At 47.9% G+C, this 23926-nt stretch overlaps 1 protein-coding gene across 3 annotated transcripts in view; it reads right to left on the bottom strand.

Annotated features, from left to right (window-relative positions):
• The window catches only part of ACACB (acetyl-CoA carboxylase beta), a 102353-nt gene that overhangs the window by 10609 nt on the left and 67818 nt on the right, over positions 1-23926 (bottom strand). For all 3 annotated transcript variants that reach the window (XM_036276378.1, XM_036276379.1, XM_036276380.1), the window contains 17 exons: positions 22415-22533; positions 20692-20829; positions 19818-19917; positions 19626-19733; positions 18436-18492; positions 18161-18202; positions 16971-17186; positions 15435-15590; positions 14450-14653; positions 13456-13611; positions 7460-7582; positions 7098-7367; positions 5611-5708; positions 4258-4378; positions 2095-2205; positions 1137-1280; positions 459-579 (listed from right to left, as the gene is read on the bottom strand). In XM_036276378.1, the coding sequence (XP_036132271.1) occupies positions 459-579; positions 1137-1280; positions 2095-2205; positions 4258-4378; positions 5611-5708; positions 7098-7367; positions 7460-7582; positions 13456-13611; positions 14450-14653; positions 15435-15590; positions 16971-17186; positions 18161-18202; positions 18436-18492; positions 19626-19733; positions 19818-19917; positions 20692-20829; positions 22415-22533 (2284 nt within the window). The remainder of the gene's footprint in view (positions 1-458; positions 580-1136; positions 1281-2094; positions 2206-4257; positions 4379-5610; positions 5709-7097; positions 7368-7459; positions 7583-13455; positions 13612-14449; positions 14654-15434; positions 15591-16970; positions 17187-18160; positions 18203-18435; positions 18493-19625; positions 19734-19817; positions 19918-20691; positions 20830-22414; positions 22534-23926) is intronic.

Here is a 23926-nt window from a genome sequence, read left to right as displayed (position 1 = left end):
CGTGTGTAGAAGAGATTAGTGGCTTGTCCTGGGTAAACTCACGGAGAGCTCCCTTGTGAAGGTTTAACCAAGGAGAGAGAGAGAGAGAGAGAGAGAGAGAGAGAGAGAGAGAGAGAGAGCGCGCTAGGGAGAGGGAGAGAGGAAGAGGAAAGTCTCTGAAATTCTGAGGTGTCAGCCCTGGACCTTCCACTATATAACCGTGGGGAGTTGGGGAAGGAGGTCCCGACCTCCGCTGCCCTGCATCTCCATTCATCAGCTCCAGGAACCGGAGGCTGGCCCCATCGTCCCTTGGTTAATAGCTCAGGAAAGGCACAGAGCAGAATCTCAATCCCTTGCTCTCTCTGCCCTTGACCTCGGATGCACCCCCTAAATACCAGTCTTCTAACCCAGTGCTCCTTCATCTCAGGCCCAGAAAGGAAACCCGAGACCAGGTCTCAGGCCAACGCTTGGGGACTTACTTGGGTGAGGCCTTCCTGCAAGCATCCACCGGGGGTCGTAGGGGGCTCTCGATGGGGAAAATTCAATTTCTCTGTCAATGGGGTCAGTGGGTGTGATGATAGGGACGGGGCTGTGGTTATCCTGGAAAAGAAAGCCAGGTCTCCAAGTGTTGTCCGTGCTTGTCAGCGAGGCCTGCGACCTGCCGTGTGAGCTCCTCTCCTCTGACTATGATCGCGGCTGTGTGCACTGGAAGCCCAACCCAAGCGGGCTAATCGTCACAACTCTGCGCAGCACTTGGTGAGGGCTCCAAACGCCACGTCACTTAATCATCACGATAACACTCTGGGGGTAGGACCGTTGCTATGCCCATTTCACAGATGAGGAAACTGAGTCTGTTTCCCCAGAGGGGGAAGTCAGGAATCAAATCCAGCCTGACTGCAGTTTGAGGATTTGCTGGTGTCCAATTACCTCTTGCTGAGAGGTGATGCTATCCCTTCCTAAAGGATCACTCGATAGCACCCGTGGCCATTTTTTTTAAAGCCAAGAACAACTAGTGGGTGTCAGAGAGGAAAGGAGGGAGGAATAAAGGAAAAGTCACCCCGCAGCTGCAGGGCTCCCTGCTCCCTGTGCTCCCACACCACGCAGATGGACTTAGCAGGAGTCTCCAGGCTCTAAGCTGCAGCAGAGGGGTACTGCACCTTTGGCATGTAGGACAGCCACTCCAGGATGGTATACACGCCCTCGAAGTCGTCAGGCACGGTGACGTGGGAGACGCCATTGTTATGCATGATCTGCACGCCGCCCAGCTGGTTGTTGGACGTGTAAACTTCTCTGCCCAGGACCTGCTTCGACACAGCACGGTTAGCAAGGGCGGACCGGGGCCCTTCCTTCCGCCTGGAAGTCATTTCCCTCAGCGGTCCTCAACCCCGGCTGCACGTTAGAATTACCTGGGAGCTTTCAAAATCCCAGATGTCTGTGCTGCACCCAGACTGATTACATTAGAATCTTTGTTTGTTTTAACTTCTAAATAATTCTAACATGCAGCCCAATTTGAGAAGCAGTGTCTTTTTTTTATTACCTTGATTATGATTACTTATGATGACTTGGTCATCTCCAAAGCAAAACCCCACCTCGTGTTTCTGACTCAGCGGGTCTGGGGGCGAGGGGGCTGTTAAGAATCTGCTTTGTACCCAGTTCCCTGGGGGTGCTGATGCTGCTGGCCCAGGGCCCGGCTTTGAGGCCCTCAGAAGGGTTTAGCAGGCACTGTATTATGGAAGCTTTATAGCAATGAGGAATGTTCTCACGGAGTGAAACGAGTAGTATAGCAAACTGCACATTCACTGAGGTTCTAACACGGAGAGAGAGGAGATGTGAGGGAAATACACCAAAATTATAGTTGGAGCGCTGTTACTTTTTTGGATCTTTTCCAATTTTCTGCAAGGTGTAATGCTGTTTTAATCATTTTAATAATTCTCTGAAATTTAAATGTCAGTAATATAGAGCCTAATCCTTTTTTTTGGAGGGGGGGACTCCTAAACGACCCAGATATTTGCAATTGGAAAAACAGCTCTTCCATCAGTAGGAATGACACCGGTTTCACACTGAAACCATCAGGGGACAGGGGACGCGACAAGGACCCCGGGCCCCTCAGGTCACCTTGTTGAGAGCGCTGGCTCCCGTCAGAATGATGTGGGAGTTGTCCACCTGGATCACTCGCTGGCCCAGCCTCACCAAGTATGCCCCGATCCCCAGGGCTCGGCAGGTCACCTGTGGAGACAGGACCCCTCTGAGTCCCTGGGGGTGCCCCGCCCCCACAGCGGAAACCCGGTGGACACAGACAGAAGCCACAGCTTGGCCACTGGCAACCTGGCTCAGGGCCGAACAGCAGGGGCTTGCCTGACCGCGGCCTGCTCTCCGGGAAGAACGCGGTCACCCAAGGAGTGTTTCCGACCGACGGCAGACATGGGGCGTCTGGTTCTCCTTCGGGGGCCTGTGGGGAGCTCTTGTGAGCTGGGCCACGCGCGCTGCGGCAGCCGCTCACTCCCACAACCAGCAGGACGGCTGGGCGGGCGTGTGAGGCGGGGAGACCCAGTGCCGTCTGCAGGGGGCTCCGAGCAGGGCTGGCGTCAGTGTCCTGGTTCTGACAGTGCACTGTGGTCACGTGTGAAAGGCGCCGTCTTGGGGGAGGCTGGGGTGTTCGCAGGACCTCTCTATACTGTCTTGTAACTGGTGAGTCCGAAACTACTTCTAAATAAATAAATATGTACACACACACACACACACACACACACACAGAGCTGACCCCTGAACAATGCAGGAGATAGGGAGCTGACGCCCCTCCCCGTCAAAAATCCACAAATAACTTTCAGCTGCCCCCAAACAATTATTAATAGCTTACTGTTGACCAGAAGCCTTACCAATAACACAAACAGTGGATTAGCACTTATTTTGTATGTTATATGTATTATATACTGTATTCTTACAATAAAGTAAGCAAGAGAGAAAAAAAGTTAATAAAATTGTAAGGCAAAGAAAACACATTTACAGTATTTATTGAAAAAATCTGGTATAGCCCTGACCGGGTTTGCTCTGTGGTTAGAGCATCAGTCCGCAGATCAAAGAGTCGCGGGTTCGATTCCGGTCAAGGGCACGTACCTCGGTTGAGGTTTGTCCCCGCTCCTGGTTAGGGTCGTGCGGGAGGCAGCCAGTGAATGTGTCCCTCTCACGTCGATGTTTCTCCCTCCCTCCCTCCCTCCCTCCCTCCCACTCTACCTGAATATAAATAGAAAAACATCCTCGGGTGAGGATTAAAAAGAAAATCTGGTGTACAAGTAGTTCAAACCCAAACTGTGTAAGAGCCAACTGTGTATATATAAAAGATATATAGGTACTATATTTAAGATATATGATATATACCTTTTGGAATAAACAACGTGTTTTTTGAAATATACAAATATATACTTTTATATACACATATCTTTTTAGTTTATATACTTTAGGTGTATACATGACGTCTAGAAAATAAGCCTATGGGATTCTCCACCTTGGAAACTAAAGATCCACCTTGGAATTCTCCACCTTGGAAACCAAAGATCCAACACTGAATGTAAAAATAACATCCTGAGGAACAGTTGACCCTGAAAGGTTACTATTACTACCACTGTTACTAAAAATGGGGAATACTGTTAGAAAGGCCAAGGGAGGAGGGGGAAGATGTTCATCCAATACCAGTTAAAACTGGACAAAAGTTCTAAATACGCAACACCTTTTAAATTAAGAGGAGATTGGACACTCATTCAAACAAGCCAACTATTAAATGGCGATGGAGGGAGACTTGACTTGGGGTGGCGAACACACAAGACAGTGTACAGATGATGTGTTGTGGAAGTGTGCCCCTGAAACCTGTATAATTTTGGTAACCAGTGTCACCCCAACAAATTCAATAAAAAGGAAGGAAGAAAAGATATTTTTGAGATAACTGTTAGAACTGAACCCAGCTGGGTTCTGATGATATTAAAGAAGCGCCGTTGATGTTGTTGGGGATAATAATAGTACCGTGGCTCTGTAAATTAGGGGGAAAGGCTTCAGCAAAGAGCCACGCTTCGAATTTACAGGTGCAAAGATACGAGAGGGAGTTCGCTTTACAATACTCCGTCGGGGCAGAGGGGCCGAGGGCACAGGAATGGCCACACGTTGGTAATTGCTGGAGCCACGTGATGGGCACATGGGGCTCGGTATCAATTCCCTGTCCTTTTGTGACTACTTTAAAGTTTCGATAATAAAACGCTGAGACAGAAAATAAAGCAAGAGGAGACTCACCAGGCTGATGGTGATGATCTCGTCGTAAGCCAGGGAGGACTCCCCTGCAATCATGCCCGAGCCCCTCAGGTTCTCCACGCCCAGGCCGTCGTCCTTCCCAATGATGTCCGTGATCACATACCTTTGAACCAAACATGAGTTAAAGACCACGATCTAGTCCAGAAAAATCCAAGGTGGGTGGATTTTCCAAGGACCTGAGGCAGGGGGGACAAGCGTGGGGGGGACTAGAAGGTGATGAAGCAGCCAGAGGAGAAATGAAGGCGGAGCCCCAGAGCCCTCACGGGGGGCCCTCGAGTTTCTAGAACACCGTGCGGAGGCTGGCTTCATGAAATGTCACCCCCATGGTGCAGTCCTCCTAAAGCGATCGAGAATACCGTTTGGTCTGCAGAGAGATCACGCTACACACGGGAAGCCACTTAGCTCACAATCAATCAATCAAGACTCCACAGCCATGTAAGTGTGAGAGACACTGTACATCCCAACCCGTGAGAGAGACACACGGCACTTCAGCACATCCGAGGTTCCGGGCAGGCCCTTAGTAAAGATGCTGATGAGTTCTCATGTAACCTAGTTTTTCCTAAACCTATTTGACTACAGACATTTTTCCTCCTTCCCACCTATCACCAACCAACATTCCAGAAAACAGCCTGGGAAATTCTGATTTGGTCAACCTCACTAAAAAAAAAAAAAATCAACCCACAACTTTTGCTGGAAGAGACAGCAGGTAGACCTGATGTTCTCATGGAGCCCACCCTGCCCTGCCCACCCCTGCCCAGCTTGCCAAATCACAGCTGCATCAGTTTGGCTAATTTGGTCATAAAACATGAGCCTGCAGCCCTGGCCAGTTTGGCTCCGCAGTTAGAGCGTCAGCCCAAGGACCAGAGAGTCCCAGGTTCAGTTCCCGCTAAGGGCATGTAACTCGGTTGCAGTTTGTCCCCAGCCCCAGTTGAGGTTGTGTGGGCGGTGACCAGTCAATGTGTCTCTCTCATATTGATGTTTCTCTCTCTGTCTTCTCCCCTCTCCCCCCACCCCTGCTCTATCTGAAGATAAATGCAAAAAAAACAACAACAAAAAAAACAAAAAACCATGAGCCTGCAGCCCTGGGGACATCATGGGAATTCAATCTAATTCTCCCTGTGTAATGTGCTATCTTTGTGAGAGGCGTGGCTTATTCGGGGACGACAAAGTTGGGTTCCCCTCAGAGAACACCCAGGAAGCTCAGGGGTCCCATGTACACACACCACCGCCCACTTGGAAACACCACCAACAGCCAGGAGGCCGAGAGACAGATTCCCCAGTTGTCACTGAAACTGACCCCAGGCAAAACGAGGGAGCCCCTGCTAAGACATTTACCTGGATTCTCCTTCTTCCTCGATGTGCTTACAATGGACGGAGTTTAGGGAGCTGATTCTGGTGTATTCTTGAGGGGTCAGGTACAGGTATTTAAATCCCTTAAAAAAAAAAGACTACAGTGAAGCTATGAATCCAGTTTCCTACCCCTGGCAGCCACTGTATTTTTTTTTTTTATCCTCACCCAAGGACATTTTTCCATTTTTTGTTCAGATAGGGTGGGAGGGAGAGAGAGGAAGAGAGAGAAACATTGATGTGAAAGGGACACATTGAGTGGCTGTCTCCCGCACCACCCAACCAGGGCCGGGGACAAACTGCAACCGCGGTAAGTGCCCTTAGCGGGAACCGAACCCGGGTCTCTCTGGACCACACGCTGATGCTCTAACCGCTGAGCCAAACCAGCCAGGGCAGCCACTGTATTTTTTAAAATATAAATACTGTGGGGTGAATGTTAATAACATGTTAATGTGTTAACAACAGGTTAACATGTCTGACATTAATACCATGTTAACAGCTATAAACTCAAGATCTACTCTAAGTGCTTTCCACTCTTCCGTACACCATAACTCACTTTTTCCTGTCTCTGTTTCTCAGTCATTTCACTATTGCTCCCCTAAGGAGATGTTTCAGACTCTTTTCCTTATTCCCAGCCTCCGCCCCCTCCCACTCTATTGTAGTATGGTGTGTGGTATATATGTGTGTATGCTTTTTACATGAAAATAATGTCTGCCCCCTTTTGGGGGGGCACCATCGTCCTGATGGAAATGCACAATCTGGTTGCAAAGAATGCCTCTGTCCCCTGCATTTTCACATCGCAAAATGTGCTCTTTGCTCTTATATTGACTTTTATTGTAGCTGGTATCTCCACATCTCCTGGACAAACTTGAGGAAATCTCCAAGGCCGGGGACTACGTATCCTTCATCTCTGCCTTCTTAGTTCACCGCATTCGGGAGATATATACTATGTACCTGTGTCTGTGATACATTAGCTCAGCGTCCATGAACTTTGTTCATCACTGTCCCCTAAGGAGCCTTTTTAGACATGTTTTCCTCGTTGCCATCCCATCCCATGAAATTTTTTTTTTTTTTTTTTATCCTCACCCGAGGATATTTTTCCATTTTTTGTACAGATAGAGTGGGAGGGAGAGAGAGGAAGGGAGAGAGAGAGAGAAACATCGACGTGAAGGGACACATCGAGTGGCTGCCACCCGCACAACCAACCAGGGCCGGGGACAAACTGCAACTGAAGTACGTGCCCTTAGCGGGAACCGAACTCGGGTCTCTCCGGACCGCAGGCCGACACTCTAACCGCTGAGCCAAACTGGCCAGGGCTGAAATTTTACTAGCAATGTGCCGCATGCCTGTTTATGTAGGAATATCTGTGCGCTATACAGAAGAAGAGTAATAAGACTCTTCCCGCCCCGCTTGTGGGCGCGATCACCCCCACTGAAAACACAAAACACAAAACACCACGCCGCTTCCTGACGTACTTTGTGGGGGTCTTCTGGGTCCACCCAAGCCACCTGGAACATGTGTTTGATCTCCTCTGCAAGGCCGATCCGGGCCCCGCTGTTGGCTGCGAAGTAGATTTTGGGGATGCCCTCCGCCCGCGCCATCTCGGACGCCCGCAGGTACAGCAGGTCTTCCCCCACACCGAAGGACCCGATGCGGAAGGTGATGTCGTTGCTGATGATGATCAGGTCCCGCCCGTCCGGATACTCCCGGGTCTTCAGCCTCATCTTGAAGGCCACCATGCCCACCTGGTGACAGCACGAGTGCAGGGGAACGGATTGTGTCTTCGGGGGGAATGTTCTGAGAGGGTGACGACAGCAAGGGCCCTGCGAGCTCTCACCTCGTTTCCTCCGGGGAGTCGGTTCATCTCCACCAGCCGGCCCTGAGGGCCCAGCACCAGCTCCGTGTAGGTCAGGATGTCTTTGGGGTACTTGTCTGGGGAGCCCCACAGCTTAAAGAGAGCCTGGGGAGAAGAGAGGAAAAAGAAAAACCTGAGTCATCAGTAGAGAGGCACACTTTCTAGTTCTTTCTCTCTCTCTTTTTTTTTTTTTTTGCATTCGTCTTCAGATAGAACAGGAGGGAGAGAGGTGGGAAGAGAGAGAACATCGATGTGAGAGAGACACGTCGACTGGCTGCCACCCACACGACCCCAACTGGGGCTGAGGACAAACTGCAACCAAGGTACATGCCCTTAGCGGGAACCGAACCCGGGACTCTCCAGTCTGCAGGTCGATGCTCTAACCACTGCGCAAACCAGCCAAGGCTCTTTTTCTCTCGTTTTTTTAATCTTCACGAAGACATTTTTCCATTTTTTGTTCAGATAGAGTAGGAGGGAGAGAGAGAGAAACATCAACGTGAAAGCAACACATCGAGTGGCTGCCACCTGCACGATCCAACCAGGGCCGGGGACAAACCGCAACCGAGGTATGCGCCCTTAGCAGGAACCAAACCTGGGACTCTCTGGACCACAGGCCGATGCTCTAACTGCTGAGCCAAACCAGCCAGGGCTCTTTTTCTTTTTTTAACCACGAGCTACTTAGAGCATAGAAAAACATGCAGAATAATAAATACCCCATCACCCTATCTCATGGTTTTGTCAAATCATAATTTTTCCTTCGTTGCTTAAGATTTAACAAACATATGAATGAACAAACAAACAAACAAACAAACCAACAAAGATGGCCCTTGTCGGTTTGGCTCAGCGGTTAGAGCGTCAGCCTGTGGTCCAGAGAGACCCGGGTTCAGTTCCCGCTAAGGGCATGTACCTTGGTTGTGGTTTGTCCCCGGCCCTGGATGGGTTGTGCGGGTGGCAGCCACTCGATGTGTCCCTTTCATGTCGATGTTTCTCTCTCTCTCCCTTCCTCTCTCTCCCTCCCACTCTATCTGAATAAAAAATGGAAAAACATCCTCGGCTGAGGATAAAAAAAAACAATCAATCACGGATGGCCCAGGCTGGGTGGCTTGGTTGGAGTGTCATCCGGTACACCAAAAAGGTTGTGGGTTTGATTCCTGGTCAGGGCATATACCTAGGTTATGGGTTCATTCCCCAGTCAGGGCAAGTATGGAAGACAATTGATGCTTCTCTCTCACATCAATTTTCTCTCTCCCCGCTTCCTCTCTTTCTAAAAAAAAAAAAAAAAATTATATATATATCTCAATACAGATAAATATATATATCCCCCCGACTGTCAGGTGAAGATTTAAAAAATAAAGATGTGGTTGGAGCCCTGAGTGTACCCCTCCTCCCCCTGTCTCTCCTCCCCGCACCGACCCCAGGTAACCATTACCTGAATTTAGTGTCTACCAGCCCTCTGCATACTTGCATGTTTTTATTTCATGATGTATGCATACATTTAAAACAGGCAGTATTCTCTTGAATGACTCAAACTTTAAATAAGTGGTATCACACTGGGCACATCCTTCTGCACTTGCTTTTCAACTCCCTGATGTGTTCGGGAGATGTATCCATATTCATAAATTTAACTCTGCTTTATTCATTTTTCCCCGCTATTCAGTTGCCCATGGTGTGATATATCACAATGTATATATTCATAACTCTTTTTAGGAACATTTACTTTGCTTCCAATTCTACAGTGTTAGCAATAATGCTGTAATGAACATTCTTAGAGTCTCTTCTTATGAACACATATTTTCACCAGGTATATATACCTAGGAATGGAGTTGATGGGTCACATGGTTTGTGAAATTTCAACTTTACTTGATGTTATCAAATTGCTGTAACATTTTTGGAGACCCTTTAGAGTCCTGGTAAGACTGTGTAAGAACTCCTTTGCTCCACACATACTTGCCAATACTTACTGTTGTCAAATACAGTGATACCTCGGTTCTCGAACATAATTCGTTCCAGGAGGACGGTCGAGAACCGAATTGTTCGAGAACCGAAGCAATGAAACCAATAGGAAAGCGTGACTCCACAAAGCGTGACTCTCTCTCTGCACTCACACTGATGACGCAAGCAAGGCGCGCTGGGCCGAATGAACGCCATTCGGCTCATCTCGGAAGTTCGAGTTCCAAATATTTGTTCGGATTCCGAGACAAAAGTTTCTCGAATCTCCATTTGGTCGAAAACCGAGGCATTCGAGAACCGAGGTATCACTGTATTTTAACATTTACCCATCTGCTGAGCATAGAACTGTATTTCAGAATTGATCTGTACTTCACTGATTATTAGTGAGGTGAGAATACATCATCTGATCCGGTGAGTTTCTTATTTTTTTATCCTCTGTTGAGATAGAGCGGGGGAGGGAGAAAGGGAGGGAAGGAGAGAGAGAAACATCGATGCCAGAGAGATGCATCGAGTGGTCACCACCCACACGACCCCAACCGGGGCCAGGGACAAACTGCAACCGAGGCACATGCCCTTAGCACCAAACCCTGGTCTCTCTGGTGCGTGGGCTGATGCTCTAACCACTGAACAAAACCGCCAGACCCCGGCGAGTTTCTTTTTTGCCAATTTCCTATCTATTTCTGCCTTGGCTTTTAAATAGTTTTGCTTTTTTTTTTTTTTTCTCTCATTGACATATAAGCACTCTGTAGATAATGTAGTTCTAATCCCTTGCTGGGATTAGAGAAATAAGCAGAGAAATGTGTTCTCCCAATATGGGGCTGGTCTTTTCTCTTTTGCAAAAAGAACTTTTACATTTCAAGTATTCCAATGTACAGGTCTTTTCCTGTATACCGTGTGCTTTTTTTAACTGACCCCAAATAGTGTTAATCCTCTTGAAATTTATTTTCGTAAATGAGGCAGAAATTGAAATTTATTTCTTCAGTTAAATGAGCAATGTCCTTGTACCTTTTAGTGAAGTTTATCCCCTTGACTTACAATCCCACCTCTTCATTCTAGAAAGCTCTGCTTATGAGTGGGTCCGAGTCTAGGCTCTATTCTGTCCGTTGTTCTATTTGTCTGGCTCCATTACAATCATACTACACTGTATTAAGTACTGTAGCTTTAAAATCAGCAGTGGTATCTGCTAAGGCGAGTCCTTTGACTTTGTTCTTTTTAAAAATTGTTTTTGCTATTCATGGGCTTTTGCTTTCCCATATGAATTTTTAGGTTTCACCAAAAAATTATGGAATTATACTGAATGTGTTAATTTGAATAGAACTAATACCATTACAATACTGAATCTTCCCATCATTCACAAGCATAATATATCTCCCCATTTATTTAGGCTTGAAGTATTTCAATAAAGTTTTTAAATTCCTTCGTAAAGGTCTTATATGTCTTATTTATTCCTAAGTAATCTTGTATTGATCTTACTATTCTGGCTTTTTTTTTTTTTTTCTAATTTCATTTTATATTTACTACTGATCTATAAGAATGCAATTAAGTTTTATATATTGATCTTGTATCTAGCAATCCCACTGTATTATCTAGTTCTATAGATCCTCTTGGATTCTTATAGACATTTATATTATCTGTAAAAAACACATTTTGCTTTTTTCTTTCTAGTCTTTATATGTTTTTTTATCTTTTTCTTGTCTTATTACATTGGATAGGACCTCTAGTAAAAAATGTTGAAAAAACTTGTGATAATGGCTAATTCTGTCTTCTACCTGTCTTTAAAGAGAATGCCTTTAATATTTTACCATTAGGTTTTATTAATTTTAGGTTGATATCATTGATCAAGATAAATTCCCTTTTATTCCTAGTTTATTAAAAGTTTTTATTATGAACACATGCTGTCTTGTCAAATATGTTTTTTATACCTATTAAGAAATTTAAGTTCTTTCTTAATCTATTAAAGTGGTAAATTATATGAACAGACTTCCAAATATCAAATCATACATGCAGTCATAAGATAAACCTTAGTCTAAATTTTATTTTAGAAATCATTGCTGGATTTTATTTGCTAATATTTTATTTATGATTTTTGTGTCCATGTTCATAAATGAGATTACAAATTTGCCTTCTCCTAATGTTCCTATCTGGAATTAATACTAAGATAATAACCCGATAAAATGAATAAAAAAGCATTCTCTTTTTCTTTTCCTACTCTCTAAAGAATGTGTATGCAAAAGGAATTATCTATTTTTGAAGGATAAAAATTGTTATGAAACCATCTTGGCCCAATTTGAGTGAATAGATTTTTTAAACTGTTAATTCAATTTCTTTCATGTTTATAACCTGTTTAGATTTTCTATTTCTTCTTGAGTCAGTTTTGACAAGATATATTTTTCTTTGAAATTTTCATCTCATCTAAGTTTTCAAATGTATGGGTTTCCTGTAGCATTTGGTTTCCCTATATAAAAGAATGGGGATGGATTTGGCCTGATTTGTCTGTTTCTGATCCTATGGCCCTTGAGGTCAGAGGCAAAAGGATACAATGACATACTTACTCACAAAAAAGTTTCCATTTATTAAGCATCTACGAAATACTTTACATAAGTCTCACAACAACTTTGTGAGGTAGGACTATTATATAAAATGAGGAGCACCCTGAAGCCCAGAGAGGTAAAGAAACTTGCCCAGAGACACACAGGGAGCACAGGACAGATCCAGGATTCAAGCCCAGACCTGTGTGACCTTAAACAGCAGCTGTTCCTACTACTCTGCACCTCCTCTGCCTGAAGGGAAGCGATGCTTCCTGTCTGCAGTGGACCTGGGTTTCAGGAACATCATTCACAAGGCAGTGGAGGGGATGTAACAGACATCCACGCCAATAACGCCAGTGTGTTCAGTCTCCTTAACAGGCCCTAACTCATTAAAAAATAATAATAATAAAGTAGGAAAAATCCTTGAAGGAAACACACTAAAATGGTACTGCAGTCATCAATGGTGGCTAGATTACATATGGGTGAAATTTTATTTGCTTATTCCTATTTTTCTGTATTTCCCAATGTATACCTTAACAATCAGAAAAATATAACAGAGCATTATTTTAAAGCAGTCTAAAAATTCCTCACAGGCGGTGACCCCAGCCCCTTCCTCGTGGTCTATCTTCCCTTAGGAATTCTGCCCTGAAAGTAGCAGGTACTTAATAAGCTGTAGAAAGACCAGAAGGAAACACATTAAAATGTTCAGCCATCTGTCTTTAGGACGTAGAATGATATGAATCACTTTTTTCTTCTATAGTATATTCTGAAGTTTCTATATTATATTCCTTTATCATTGGGATGAAATTGGGTTTATTTTATTTTATTATTATTATTTTTTATCCTTACCCGAGGACATTTTTCCATTTTGTGTTCAGATAGAGTGGGAGGGAGAGAGAGAGAGAAACATCGATGTGAAAGGCACACATCGAGTGGCTGCCACCCGCACGACCAACCAGGGCCGGGGACAAACTACAACTGAGGTATGCTCCCTTAGTGGGAACCGAACCCGGGTCTCTCTGGGCCGCAGGCTGATGCTCTAACCACTGAGCAAAACCGGCCAGGGCAAATTTGGTTTATTTTAGAAAAAAACATACTAGGAAGTCACTGCAAATATCACAGTTGACCCTTGAACAACTGAACCACTTATATGCAGATTTTTTCCAATAAATCTATCCAATAAATACTATAAATGCATTTGCTCTTCCTTATGACTTTCTCAATAACATTTTCTTTTCTCTAGCTTACTTTATTGTAAGAATACAGTATCTAATACATGTAACATACCAAATATGTGTTAATTGACTACGCTATCAGTAAAGGCTTGTGATCAACAGGCTATCAGTAACTAAGTTTTGGGGGAGTCAAAAGCTATATGAGGATTTTTGACTGCACAGGGGGTCAGTACCCTCACCCTCATGTTGTTCAAGGGTCAAACGTGATTTCTTTTTCTTCCGAAGAAGACCCAGGCCCGTGCTGTGTCTCAGCCTCAGGACTTGCCTGCCTGAACATTTCCGGGAAGTCATACACGTAGGTGGTCCCCAGGGACTGGGCCTGGAACCGCTTGGCCTGAAGCAGATCCTTGGTGACGTAGGGAGTGTTGATCAGCATCCCGTGCTGGGGCCCTTGTTTGTTGCCAAAGGAGTTAAACATGATCTGGACCAGAAGGGAAGAAAAATGGAACGTGAGGGAGGCTCATCTCAGAGAATCACACTCCTGGCTGAATTTATTTCTCCCTAGTCCTCAATGAAAACGCAGTGCGGGGAGCAAAACAGGTTGCATTACGTGACAAAGTGAGTGCCTGGGAGAGATCATCTCTTTCCTGCCACTGTGGACAACCAGGAGGAGGGGCAGAAGGAGCTATGCGAGCACAGCCCTCAGAATATAACTATTATAGTACCACACACACACGCAAAACCAGAGAATCTCAAAACTGATGGAACCCAAATGGAGTCTGCATCTGTGTGAACAGTACCGGACCTGTGGCAATTGCCTATCTTGCCAAGGTCCTATGCTTACGCGCAATGTGATCATTGGAGAGTTGGGTGAAGGGTATACGGGAACTTCCCGTACTATTTTTTTCTCTCTGTATTATTTTTACAACTTCTTGAGAATATTTCAAAATTAAAAGTTTATATGTATATATAAAATGATAGTCAATAGGAGGTTTGATTCACTTGATGGAAGTCTGTTCTGAAACATGGCTGGGGAAAAGACCTATTTCCCTACATGAAGCAACGGGAGGCTCGGTCATAATCAGCCATGGCATCACACAGCTCATCCCGAATACGGCCCTGATGGATTCAACGCTGGAATCCTTCTCCTTCCAGGGCAAGGAATAACCTGCATTCAGAGGCTACCACGTTTGTGACAGCTCGGAGGGGCTACCCTGGTCTGGCACGGCAGCCGCTGAGGCTGCTTTCAGCTACGCCTCGCTCGCCCGAGCTGCCCGCCCCTGCTTTGCCGTGGCCTCCGTGACCCGGCCCGGGCTTACATTGCCGGATCTGGGGTCGGTGACTTCTTTGTAGAGGCTGATGTCCAGGTAGTAGCCTGACTCGTTGGTGATGAACAGGCGGATGGGAACGGCGCTGCCGGTGGTGGTCTGGCGGATGTTGATCTTGACCTCGGCCTGCAGCACGCGGAGTTTCCACAGCCGGCTGCCGTAGCGCATGACCATGGAACGCACCGACTCCTCGATCTGCCCAGATCAGCAAGTCCAGCGTCAGTCCCCACTCTGCACACACTCACGCCAGTTCTAGCACTGGTAACGGGGGACGAGGATGCGCTGAATGCAAAGTGCCTGGGACATAGTATGGCTCCAACAACTCTTAGCTAATAATAACCAAAGGCACTTTGCTAAGCATTGAAAGCTCATTGTCTCTTACGTCTCATAATGACTCAGAGAGGCCAGCATTTTTATTCCCCATTTAGATGAGAAAACTGAGGCTGCTAACTGATAGCTAGTGTTCCTCTGGGGCACCACCTAGATCTCCACCAGGCATCTCAAGCCTATGCATCTTCTCTCTGGGAAGTGGGTGGACCGGTGGAGGTGGGGAGCCAGCATGGGCCCTTGGCACCCCACAGATGCCAGGATGAGGTACCAGGACTTCTTTCATCCACAATCACTACCATAAACTCTGCCTGCTCATGAACAGACAGCCAGTGGAGTCTCCAACAGAGCCTGTTTTGCAAGACATTTGGGGCATCCGTGTTGCCCTGAAAGTGAAGCACATTCACGGAGGGTGAACGTCGGAACAGGGATAGTCCTAAGGGTGGTGGCTAAAGCATGGCTCTAGAATTAAACCATGAAGGGTTTGTCTTCCACCTGCAGCAACCGAGGCTCCAACGTGCACAGGCGCATCCTGTAACTCGGGTCTCGAGTGCCAGGAGACAGTACCCAAAGCAGCAAGGCACGAAGAGCCACTGGTCTCCGGGAAGCTGAGCCCAGAGCCGGGTGAGGGCCCCCCCCAAGACCAGACCTTGTAGGGGTCCATGATGACGGTGGGCACGAAGTTGAGGAAGATGTGGTTGCAGTCGGTGCGCACGCTGGTGTTGTTGAACGCCACCTCCAGCTCGTCCATGGCCTCCAGGAGCAGCCGCTCGCCCTCATTCTGCAGGTACTCGAAGGAGGCTTCCTGCCGGAAGTGGGAGGGGCAGCCGCTAAGGCGAAGGGCACGGGCCCGCTCCCAGCTGGCCTCAGAGAGGCAGGGAGAGAGGAAAAGACTCTTCTCCCGAAAGTGTGCCAGGCGAGAACAGCAGAGCCCTGTCTCCAAGGGTGAAGGAGTGCCGGACTGCCTGGAGCATTCACCGTTTTTTAGTTTCTGTTCTGATGCTTTGACACCTGGAGCCTTGCTGACCCTGGAGGGACTGCCCCTTCCAGAGTTAGCCAGGTCCTAGACAGTAAACCCCTCACCTGTGAGCATGCCTTCCGAATGCAAACCAACAAACCCAGAGCCCACACCCCGAGCACCTCCTTCATCAGGACCCACACTCCAGGACACCACCCCCGACCCTCACGGTGCCAGGCTCAGGTACCAGACACCCAGAGAGAGCCCCTGTGCTCGGAGCCCTCCGAAATTACTCAAACTGGCCAATCCCAGGCCTGTTTACCCTGCCTCAGCCACTCCTTCCTGCAAAAACCACAACAAAGGCTCTTGCCCACAGTTCCCCCTTCGCCTTGCTCCTGCCTGACCCCGGTGCTTCCCCTGTGGCCCTCCATGTGTGGCGAGCCCCCTCCTCTTGGGCTCTGGGAATCACAACCTTTCCAATGGCAACTGTCTCCTGATCTGTTGGCCTTACTGTGCCTCAATCACAATAAAACCAATGAAAATACCTACTTGACTGAGGCAGCAAAACACTGAGATCAGGTTAATGTCCATCAACCGGGGATCACTACAAAATTACACACATGGCTACATCCACGCAAGGAACCAGCATAAGTGCATCATCTTCGCTAACGTGGAAAAAGGGCTGTAACTGACTGATCAGTACAGAAACAACACTCTCCACGTGGTTTGTCCCCCTGAGCTCCGTCTGGGACGTTAAACCTACAGTGCTATGTATGGAGGTGTGCCTAGAAAGGGTCACCAACAGGCTGAGCCCTGAGTAGCAGGATAGGACTCTAGGTCCTTTTCTTTGATTTTTAAAAGTAGTTTTCAGTATTGTTTGAAATTTTCACAACATAATCATGAGTTACTTTTCTAAATGCAAAAAAAATAATAAAAATAAAGATCACGTATTCAATCAGCAAATGTCACTTAACAAACCCGTATCTTCTTTCTACCCTCTCAGTTCCCTCTCATGCAGAGATCCACGTGACCGAAGAAATCAATCCACGTGCCACTAGCCAGGGCATGGAGAGGCCACTTCAATGTCCACCTCCTGCCCGCCAAGACTGGCGTGTCACAAGGGCCAGGCTGGGTGTGCTCAGCGCACTGTGATCCCCGGCGTACGGCCCAGAGCCCGGCCCGACAGGGGCTCAAGGAAGGGAAGGCCGAGCGTGGCGACACTTTTACCTTGGTGATCAGGTCCGAGTGTCTGATGATGGCGCGGATGAAGAACCTGTGGTCTATCACTTCCACGCCCTCCTTCACCTTGGCAGCGCCCAGGTAAAGGTGCATCTTGTGGTTGGCGCAGGGCACGGCGGTCAGGTCGAAATTGCGCATGCGGCTGAGCTCCAGCTGGAAGGCCAGAGCGGGCTCCAGGTGACGGTAAATGCGATCTTCTGCAAACTGCAGAGGGCAGACAGACACACAGACATACACCGAGTCTGACACGGGGACCATGAGCCTGCTCGGTCCACACCCTGTCCTGCAGACCCCTGGTGTTTGCGGAGTTAGCATCGGAAATGGAGCAGTTATTATATTGTCTAATTGTGAGCAAACCCCGGGGATCAAGAGATCTGGGACTTTGCAAAGAACCAGCTGTGCAGGTCTGGGTGCTGGCGGAGGCTCTCGGCTCCCAGGTGAGCCCAGCTCGTCCCAGCACCTGCCAGCACTACCAGGCTGTCCCCTCTCTGTCACAGTGCAGTGCTGCTCAAGAAGTCACTGACCCTTGATGTCCTTATGCAAACTGGTCCTCAAAAAAAATAAATAAATAAAAAAGTACTGATAGTGCTTGAGACTGAAGAGAAAATAAAGATGCTAGAGAAAGGACAGGTCTTACCCAGAGAAGGCTTTGGGTAAATTAAAATAACAAATTCTGAATTTGGAGGAGTCTTGAATCTATGCTGGGAACAAGGTCACCTGTTCTGGAAGAGGGATCAGCAAACATCTCCTTAAAGGGCCAGAGGGTGTATCATGGCTGCTCGATTCAGACGCTGGGGTGAGAAAGTCACAGCAGTGACCAAGTGGGCGTGGCTGTGTTCCCATCAGCCTTTGTTTATGAAAACAGGCAGCCGGCCAGCCTGCAAGCCACAGTTTGCCAACCACTGTTCCAGAAGAACGTAAGAAAACCAGGTTGGGAGGACCGACCAACCTGAGTCCCCCAGCAAGTACAGAAGTTGTCTCGTGAGAGGGGCACCTGCAGTGAAGGCTGAAGGGCGTGAGGTGGGGGGTCTGAGCTCCACATAGAAATTCGAGGCTCTCATTGGAAACGTCCCCGAGGAAGGTGGGCGTCCACATGACAGTTGCCTTGTTCTAGAATTTGGGGATCTCCTAAGGACCGGGACAGTCTTCCCGAATGTCAAAGACGCTTTTGGTCCTACCTCATCTCTCGCTCTGAACGTGAAAAACTTGGGAAATTCTTTCTGCAAAAAAGAAAATCCACACAAAAGATAATTAAATCAGGCAAGACCCATTTAAACACACGTACACTTGTTTCTAACGATAACCCCGTCTGCTTCCAGAACGCATCCTTTGAAACGCTGGCTTCTCCAGCGGTGATCCCCTCCACCCCCAGCGGCAGCGAGAACGTCCCGGGAACGGCACCGAGTCTGGGGAATGGAGAAGACTCACTCGACGCACTGAGAATCGGACTGACCTCCTGGGCAATCAGGAACGTGATTCTTCGGAGCCCGTATTCCACGAGGATGTTTTTCTGCATTAAAAACCAGACACATGAGGGAATAGTCTTCAGCCACCAAATGGAATGAAGTCCTGACATGTGTTCCCATGAGGATAAGCCTTGAAAGCCTTATGCTGACCAAGACGCCAGTCACAGAAGACCTCACACTGTATGGTCCCATCTTCGTGAAATGTCAATAAGCAAATCCATAGCATCGGTACGTCAGTGATCTCCTCGGGCAGAGGAGGAGGGGTGGAGTTGAAGAAAAATGGGGAGTGACTGCTAATGGGTAGAGGGTTTTGGGGGGGTGGTAAAAACGTTAAAAAATATAATTATAATGATTGCACAAGTGTGACTATACCAAAAAGCACTGAATATTACACTTTAAATGGGAGAATAGTGTGCTATGTGAATTATATTCAATGTTATATTAAAATATACTTTTAAAAAACATTTTTAATATTCATGAAATCTTTAGTGAAATTGGGGTGGGGAGGACTGTTATATTTAACAAAAAAAAGAAAAAGATGAGTAAATGATTTCATTTATCTTAAATTTAAGAACAGACAAAACTCATCGGTATTGTTAGAAGTCAGGAGAGTGGTCGGTTATCTCCGTGGGGGAGGACAGAGACTAGAAAGGGGCTTGGGAAGGGGCAGAAACCTACGTTTCTTGATCTGAATGCTGGTTGCATTTAAGAATTCACTTTAAAAATTCATCAGGCTACCCATTTATGACTTGTACACTTTTCTGTTTTGTTTTTGTTTTTTTATCCTCACCTGAGGACATTTTTGCATTTATCTTCAGATAGAGTGGGAAGGAGAGAGGGGGGAAAAGAGAGAGAGAAACATCGATGTGAGAGAGACACATCGATTGGTTGCCACCCACACGACCCCAACCGGGGCTGAACCAAGGTATGTCCTCTTCGCGGGAACCGAACCCGGGACTCGCTGGTCCACGGGCCGACGCTCTAACTGCTGAGCCAAACCGGCCAGGGTTTGTGCACTTTTCTGTATGTTAGACTTCAGGAAAAGTTACCCAAGAAAAGCACAAAACTGTTTTTAGTGGCTCTGAAATACTCGCAGGTCTCAGGTGCATGGGACACCTCCCCAAGGCAGCCCGTGCTTCTCCTCTCGGACCCAGGACCAAAGACATGCCCAGTGTACCTTGGACTGTACGAAGGTCCGCAAAATTGGCACCAGCTCATCGTCCTCCAGGTGGTCGGCGCACTGGATGGCCACGTTCAGGATGTGGATGGGCTCTTCTCTGGGGTTCTGGGAGAGAAAAACAAGGGCAGGTGTAAGGACCTGGGGCCCAGCCTGCCCCCTCCTCGGCTTGCTCCCTGCTCAGACACTCACCTTGTTTTCTTCCTCAGAGTACACAAAAGTCTGGGCCTTGCTGAAGAGGGGGGCGTCCTTGGGCACATTGGCAAAGCAGGAGATGACTTCATCAAAGTTCCTGGGGACGCGGGGCAGAGAGGAAGGACTGAGGGGCTGCTCTCCCACGGTCATGGGTCAGGCCTGAGTCCTCCCTTTTTCCCAAACACTACTCAGAGGTCATTCTGTTCCTGACCAGGTCCTCGGCACCACTGATGGGGTCTTTCCCGAAAGGGAAGAATAAGCCCATGTGTTCTGAGATCAAGAATAACAGAAAGGCTGACCGAACCCTGGGGCATCCGCTGGGCCCCCCTTTTACCAGCCAGGAGACCCTCCTACCTCACCCCACCTCTCTGAGTCGACTGAGGACAACAGCAGGAATCACTACAGCTCCTAGCGCTGTGGTGAAGATACAAGATAATCCAAGCACAACGTGAAACACGCAGGGACCGGCTAGAAAAGGGCAAGGATTACAGGACGGACCACTGCCATTTATGGAGCGTGTTAGTAACACACCCACGATACTTGAAATACAGTGTGAATGTACTCTCTCACTGACTTTTTCTGGTGACCCTGGAAGTAGGTCCTTCTCTTACTCCCATTATACAGATGAGAAAAGTAAAGTACAGAGAGAGGTCAGGAGTCTCACAGTTAGGAAGCGCAGAGCCAGAACTTTCGTGCAGGTGGGCCGATGAGCAAGCCCACACTCTTGGCTACAATATTATTAAACTGTGTTATTTGCTGTGTTATGTGTCTGGGCTGCCCGTCCCCCCATCCCATGTGACAGCAGGGATTCTGAAGCAGCTCACTCGACCCCTCTCCTCGGGTATCTGGGAGACCGGGCCGCACTGGGTACCTGGTGAATTCCTCGAATCTCCTGAAGGCGACCATGGCACCCATCCGCTGGCACAGTGGGGAGAAGCCGCTGTCCATGAAGAGCTCAGTGCTGTGTCGCAGCAGGTCGGGATTGGTGATGCTGATGGGCACCGCCATCCTGCAGGGGGACGGGGAGCGGGGATCAGGCTGCTGCTTGCAGACCTGGCCCCAGAGCTGTTCCTGCCCTGGAACCTTTGGTGAACCAGCATTAGACTCTCCCAAAGAGGGGGGCATAAAGTTGGAGGGGGAGTGGACTGAGGTCAGGGCCAGGGCTGAGGACTAAGAGCTCAACAAGCGGATGAATGAATGAATGGTGCATGCATACTAGTCTAGTCCCAACAGGGTCCCCAGGTGGATCCAAAGCAGTGAACTCAGCCGAACAAAATGAACACTGGCAGCGTCAGTGTCTCCTGGGGAGCCCCAGGCCTGGAAGCCTGGTGAGGGGCAGGCTGTTCTGAGAGACACTCCAGCCTCTGCTCCCCTAATCCCTCCTCGGCCACCACACCTGCCAGAAACTAAAACTGGCCCCAACAGCAGCTCATTAGAGTTCAGCTGGCCACTGTCCTGGACTGGCTGCACACCAGGAGCAGATCCAATGGGTGGCTGGGGTCACTAGAACTGGACCCTGGAACCCAGCGAGGAGGGGGTGTTTATCAGATGGGGTGCAGGCACGAGTCAACAGAGCAGACCTGAGGCCGATCTGGAGAGGAGAGCTGCTTACAAGGCTGGCCCTTGGCTGCACCTTCCCTAAGTGACCAGGGCGGCTCACTGTGCCCAAACTGTCTGCAGTGTCGTTTACGCTGAGCCCCTTTCTCTCTGGACTGGGTTTGGGAATGTGCTCAGCAGAGGGCACCGCCCTAGCAGCTCCCACTGGAAACCCTGGGTACTGAGTCTAACCAGCTGCCAGACAGCACTTCACACACGTGGTCACGACTCGCTGCTGGGGGAACGAAGCGTCCCGTGTGACCGCACTGGGAGGAGACTCTGGAAGCGTGTGCCTGGTTTCCTCTGGACTGGGCCCCCTGCCCCTTTATCTTTGCTGACTGTATCTTGTGCCCTGCACTAAGTCAGAGTGGTGAGCATGACTATCTACTGAGTCCCATACATCTTCCTAGCCAATCAGTGAACCTGGGGGTGCTCCTGGGGACCCCCCAACTCAGGTGGGGCAGGGCTTGTGTGTGCCTTCCTGCTGGGTACCTCTGAAATCATCATCCAGGCCCCCTTGTCCGGAGAGTTAAATGCACAGGTAACAAACTGGCACTTGAGCCTAACAGCCTAACTGGTCCAGGGAGCCTTCTTAACAGACAGGGTGGGGCAACAGTAGGTTTACAGTTGTGAGTTTATGGAAGTTTATTCTTGTTATTATTTGTTACTGTATTATTTTCCATATAAACTGTAAACCTCCTTTGTCCACACAGTGGCTGCTACGACAGAGGAACGGAATTTGCAATTTTCATTTGTTTTCATTTAAAGAGCCCACATGTGGGTAGTGGCTACCATACTGGACAGGGCAGGTGTACAAGGCAGGCATTGCTTATCTCCATTTTGCAGGTGACGGAAAGGAGATATAAGGAGATCCCACAGTGGGGAAGTAGTGCCCCTGATGTCTCCCCACACATACTTGCTGGGTCCCTCCAGAGACAGGATGATAGTGGTCAGGGAGAAATGAAACATAAGACCCCCAGGTGTGGACCGCTCCATACCGGTTGGGGTGGGAGGAGGGCAGCATGAACTGGAATTCCACCACACAGGTGCCGTCTGGGAGCTGCCGGTGCTGCAGGCTGTTCAACTCGTAGGCAATGTAGCCCCTCCGCACATAAACCTGATGGAACAGGAGCACAGAGGACAATCCCTCAGGCGTACCGTGGAGTGCCCTCCAAACCTGAGAAAATTCAGGCTGGAATGATCTCTAAATAATCTCTAAGCAGTAGTTAAGAGCAAATTTGCTCACATTTCAGAATGTTATTTTCTCTGCAAAAGGCTGGGTAGTAAATATTTTAGGCTTTGGGAGATATCTGTGTTACAACTACTTAATTCTGCAGTGGCAGCCTAGAGGCAGCCATGAATAATATGTAAATAAATGGGCAAGGCTGTTCCAATAAAACTTTATTTACAAAAACAGGCAGGGGGCCGGATGTGGCCCACTGGCTGTAGTTGACCAACCTCCTGCAGTAGTGCTGTCCAATAGAAATGGAACACAAGCCACGCATGCAATTTTAAATTAATGAAAAATTTTCTAGTAGTCACTTAAAAAAAAAAGGCATCAGGTGAACATAATTGTAATAACTTCATTTTGCCCCCAACACCTAAAATATCATCCTTTCGACAAGTAATCAATATAAAAAATTACTGAGGTATTTTAAATTCTTTCTTCATACTAAAACTTGGAATCTACTTATCCCCCCCACAAAGCTCATCTTACGTCATGGAGAAAAGGTTGGATTACATTCCCTAAATCTGCCGAACAAAGTGATAGAATATGTAAAGCACCCTGGAAGATTCTCTAATGGAAATAAATGGAATTTATTTATTTAAAGAAGGTGGGCTGCCCGGCTGGTGTGGCTCAGTGGTTGAGCACCAGCCCATGCACCAAGAGGTCACCGGTTCGATTCACGGTCAAGGCACATGCCCAGGTTGTGGGCCCGATCCCCAGTGGGGGGCATGCAGGAGGCGGCCGATTGATGTTCTCTCTCATGGATGTTTCTATCTCTCTCTCTCTCTCCCTTTCTCTCTCTCTAAAATCAATCAATCAATAAATAAATAAAAAATAAAAAACAGCCCTGGCCGGTTTGGCTCAGCGGTTAGAGCGTCGGCCTGCGGTCCTGAGAGACCCGGGTTCGGTTCCCGCTAAGGGCGCGTACCTCGGTTGCAGTTTGTCCTCGGCCCTGGTCGGTTGTGCGGGTGGCAGCCACTCGATGTGTCCCTTTCACATCGATGTTTCTCTCTCTCTCTCTCTCTGTTCCTCTCTCTCCCTCCCACTCTACCTGAGCAAAAAATGGAAAAATGTCCTCGGGTGAGGATAAAAAAAAGAAAAGTAAAAAAATAAAATAAAATAAAAAACACCAAGCTGATCTTTAAAAAAAGAAAAAAAGAAGGTGGGCTGCTGCGTTCCATCTGACATAGCCTCCCCTCCCCCAAACAGCCGAGGTGCCTCCACAGTGATCAATATTCACTTCAGGGGCCTGCTCACTCACTCTCGAATCCCCCTGTGAGGT

The sequence above is a fragment of the Molossus molossus genome, unplaced genomic scaffold, assembly GCF_014108415.1.
Source record: "Molossus molossus isolate mMolMol1 unplaced genomic scaffold, mMolMol1.p scaffold_m16_p_22, whole genome shotgun sequence".
NCBI classification, from domain to species: domain Eukaryota; kingdom Metazoa; phylum Chordata; class Mammalia; order Chiroptera; family Molossidae; genus Molossus; species Molossus molossus.
Note: the sequence above shows the minus strand (reverse complement) of the source record. Positions and strands in the feature narration are given on the sequence as shown.